The following is a 4,656-nucleotide window of genomic DNA, read 5'->3' on the forward strand; positions in this document are numbered from 1 at the left end:
AGGGACTGACACGTATGCTTCTCTTACTGTCTCCAAAAAGGCCAAAGTAAGCACCGGTTCTTTTATTTATTTATTTTTTTTTTCATTTATTTTTTTTTTCATTTTTGGGTTAAGAGCCCCTTGACGGAGGTGGTCTTAGATTTGCTGCACCCAGTAAGCCATTTACATAAATGTGGGATAGCTTACAGAAATCATAAAATTTATTCAGCAAATCAACCCCATCTTATCCAATGATTACTACATCTCTAGTGATATACTCTAGATATTGCTGCCCCCAAAGGCCATTTGCATAGATGTGGTCACACTTGGCATCTTACGTTGGCTAACTTCATACAATTTTTTTGTTCCAAATTCCTGATCGGTTACGACCTGATGTCAGTCAGTGGATTATCATTTATATACTAATCTTGTTGTTCAAAAGTTTAAGGTGCTTATTTTTTCTGGTGAATGTTGTTTTGCTGACAATTTTTGATGCATATATATTATACAATTATATCATACTTATATATAGCATGGTACCATATTTCCACCAAATGAAAATAACTTTGAAGAAACAACAAAAATATACAACAATTATTAATTACTCACCACACGAATACATAGAAAATAAAGCAACTATATTGAGTAATTTAATATTCTTTGTTTATCAACAATTTTTTTTGTTTTGTTTGCGTGTTTGATAAGATAACACATTTGACCATTTTAACTTAGGTTCATCGGTCCATTAGCTAGTCTTGATCTTAGATCCTTCCTCAATATCTTCCCTGATGGTGCTTTGGGAATATAGTCAGTGAAGAACACCATATTAACTCGCTTGTAATGAACCACCTATATATTAAGTCATACAAAGTTTACATTATTGTGTGTTTGTTGTATCTGAAGACCGATAATGGAATCTTAAACCTTACTTGTTTGCAGATATAACTCGTGACATCATCTTCAGTTACCTGAGACCCTTCCGAGCTAACTACAAATGCTACCGGAACCTCACCAGCAACTTCATCCTGCATTCTGAAATATTAAATATTATTACAAACATGATCATTAGTGTATCCAATTTGGAAGTTTTCAGATTTGTTTATTAAACTCACGCAACAACAGCAGCATCCTCAATATAAGGATGAGAAATAAGCAATGCTTCAAGCTCAGCTGGAGCCACTTGATAGCCTTTGAATTTTATGAGTTCCTTCAATCGATCTACAATGAATATCTCATCATCATCATCCACATACCCAATGTCCCCTGTGTGTAACCACCCATCATTATCTATGGTTCTTGCAGTAGCTTCTGGATCATTCAAATAACCTAATAACATCGCACCATTTTTCACCATCAAATAATTTTTTAGAAAACGTACAAAGCATTTGTTTGTTTACCTTTCATGAGTTGATCCCCTCGGATGCAGATTTCGCCAGATTTGTTACGAGGTAAAGAGACCCCAGTAATAGTATCGACCACTTTCATATCAGCATTTCTGATGACAGTCCCACACGCCCCAGACTTAGTTTTATAAAGAAAAACTAAGTCTGGGGCGTGTGGGACTGTCATCAGAAATGCTGATATGAATGTTCTTTGCAAATGACAATGACTTAGCCACCGTTGCTGACTCAGTCATTCCGTAACCCTGAAACAGTGTTTCGTTTTTTTTAGTCATCAAAATAATGTTTAAACAACAACATTTTTCAATTTCCCACTAACGAAGACATGAAATAATGAGAAAGTAGCAGTAAATCATACATAATAGTCCAGTCTGAAAAATGTTATTAATAAAACCAAAAACTAACGTTATATGAATTTCCCACCCACATATTGAACATGGTGTTCATCAACATGTAGTACGTCCTTTGTTAATGAATTAAATTTGTTAGTAATTGTTAGCCTTTTCTTATATGATCATCACACAATCTATTCATAATGCAATACATTTCTTTTGTCAAATCCATAATTCAAATACTTCCAAAATCAATTCAAGAGCTATAACATTTATTTGGATGGGTGCTTCTTATTTATTTATTTTTTGTTCATGAATTGATAGGTGCTTCTTATAATTTTATAAAGAGCCGAGATATGAATGTGCACCCAATAATGGGCTAAACGTGCAAAATAAAAATAAAAATAAAAATTATGACTAACTTATATATAAATATCTTCTTAATTAGTTGAAATGTGTTAATTCATATATTATGCAAACAAAATTGGGAAATTTTCCAACTTGACTTTTGACTGCAAAACTATACCCAAACTTGAATCAAATGTCAAAATAACTCAAAAACCTTGTGAAATTACAGCCAGATTCTTGTGACTAAACAAAAAACAGAATTTATTTTTACGAATATAGCTCCGGAAAATCTTATGAGTCTTCTGAAATAATGTACGTGTCATCTAGACGACGTCCATGGAAGTCTTCTGGTATAATTGATCGTAAAAATAATTTATAATTTTTTAAAAAAAATATTTTAACAAGCAAAAAATTAAAATTATGTAATTATAAACAGTTTTAAGTAATATAAATTAAGATATAATAAAATTGAATAGTTTTCAACATAGATGAGTGAAAGTAGTTAATCATGATAATCTTTGGCTTAGGGTTTGACAACATATGTTGTAGTATTGTATGTATTCTTAGGGTTAGATGTTGGAAAGCTTAATTTTTTTTTTGAAAAATTAAAATTTTACCTATATGTTTTTTATTTATGTGTATAGTAAACATTTTTTTTAAGTTTAATTTGATTTTATGAAGTATTTAGTTAGTTAATTTAGTTTAGGGGTTATGTTTAGGGTCTAGACGACTAACATGTAAGTCGTCTGGCAATTAGAAGATGACTAACAGAGAAGTCTTCTAACTCCCACTAAAAATATTTTAGGTTTCCGCTAAAAATATTGAAGTTTTCAGGGTGACTTACAAGTAACCCGTCTAGGAATTCTTCTATTAGAAAACTTATTTGAAAGTCTTCTGAATCGAAAATATTTAATCTTGTTGGAATTTTTGTCTCCATATATAAAGAAAAATTTACACATTTTCTCTCATTTTCTCAAATGGCTGCAACAAAATGTTATGTTCCTCATTCTAAAACTCTCCAACCTCTCTCTAATCTTTTTAAACTTATAAACACCAAACTTTATATCAATTTATTGTTTTTGACTCATGTCTTTCTCACTAGTTTATCTTGGTGGGGTTTTTCATCACATGGTTCTCATCTTTCACTCATTTAAAAGTAGATCTATCTAATCTTTCACTTATTTTCTCTGTTTTTAAATAATTTGAACATTTTTTGATATGCAGGTTTTTCAGATCTAGGTTTGATATACCTGATTTTAAGATCTGGAGCATATTTTGGAAGACATATGGGAAGTCTTCTCAGAAGTCTTCTAAAATATAATGCGCTAGTCCTGAAAGTCTTCTAGCACAATATATTTTAGAAGACTTCTGAGAAGACTTCCCATAAGTCTTCCAAAGTCTTCTAAAATATAATGTACTAGAAGACTTCTCACATGTTTTCCTTTCATAACAGATCTGAGTATTTTGATAACTTTGTATGTCTGATTTTTCTTCATTTAATAATCTCCTGTTGCATAAAGTTCTTACTATTTTCCCAAACTAAAACTCTCCAAAGCCGCTCTAATCTCTTTGACTTGAAAACACCAAACTTTATATGAATTTTTCATTTTTGTCTCACGTCCTTCTCACTAATCTATATTTTTGTTACATGTTTTTAACCAGATCGTTCTCAGTGGATACGTTGTGTGTTCTATAAAAGTATATCTATATAATCTTCCATTCATTTTTTCTATTTTAAACCATTTGAACGTTTTTTGATATGAAGGTTTTTCAGATCTGGATTTGATATACATGTATTTCAGATCTGGAACAGATTTTGGAAGACTTATGGGATGAAGTCTTCTAGCTTATTATATTTTAGAAGACTTTCGAGAAGACTTCCCATAAGTTTTCCAAAGTCTTCTAAAATATAATGTGCTAGAAGACTTCCTGAAAGCCTTCTAACGGAGTTTTCTTCCATATTAAGTGGAGTCCAAGCTTGTCTTTGTAGAGGAAGGATCTATAAGAGTTTGGTTTGTGGTCTGTTTTGTGATTTGCATGTGTACTCCTTTAGTTGTGATTTTTTTTTTTGTAAATTTGAAGAGATATTAATAAAACGATTTGGTAAATATGTTCATATTCCATAATATTATCTTTCCAAAATTACTTGACATAATTGAATTTATTGATACAACTTCAATAGCAAAACACAATAACACAAAAAATTAATCAAATTTATTACAACTAAGGGAGAAGACTTCTAAAGAAAACTTAGTCAAATTCACAAAAGATAAACCATTACATAAGTTCAAAGATAGAACACTTTCATTAGAAGTCTTTTGGGAAGTCTTCTCGGAAGACTTAAATTTAAAGCGAGAAATTGAAATATAAGCGGCAAAATAATGCGGAAAATTTAAATTTAAGCAGGAAACTCCAAATTTTAAGTAAAAATTGAAATTTCAAATTTCTTGAAAGTTAAAAAGTATATTTTATGATCTAAGAAGACACATTAAACCATGTTACTTGATATTCTTAAAGTTATTTAACACTTTTGAAAATTAAATAAACATATCTTAAAGTTACTTAACAAATTTACAAAAACTAACGTAGAAGACTTC

General features: G+C 30.5%; 1 protein-coding gene across 1 annotated transcript in view; it reads right to left on the minus strand.

Moving 5' to 3' along the window:
• Positions 1 to 702: 702 nt before the first annotated feature.
• LOC106330324 (4-coumarate--CoA ligase 4-like) overlaps positions 703 to 4,656 on the minus strand; it is a 16,407-nt gene continuing 12,453 nt past the window's right edge. Inside the window, exons 3-7 of the mRNA XM_013768812.1 lie at positions 1,569 to 1,624; positions 1,377 to 1,516; positions 1,092 to 1,305; positions 909 to 1,011; positions 703 to 828 (exon numbers count right to left, since the gene is read on the minus strand). Of these exons, the coding sequence (XP_013624266.1) occupies positions 703 to 828; positions 909 to 1,011; positions 1,092 to 1,305; positions 1,377 to 1,516; positions 1,569 to 1,624 (639 nt within the window). The remainder of the gene's footprint in view (positions 829 to 908; positions 1,012 to 1,091; positions 1,306 to 1,376; positions 1,517 to 1,568; positions 1,625 to 4,656) is intronic.

The sequence above is a fragment of the Brassica oleracea genome, chromosome C3 (genome assembly GCF_000695525.1).
Source record: "Brassica oleracea var. oleracea cultivar TO1000 chromosome C3, BOL, whole genome shotgun sequence".
Classification (NCBI taxonomy): Eukaryota; Viridiplantae; Streptophyta; class Magnoliopsida; order Brassicales; family Brassicaceae; genus Brassica; species Brassica oleracea.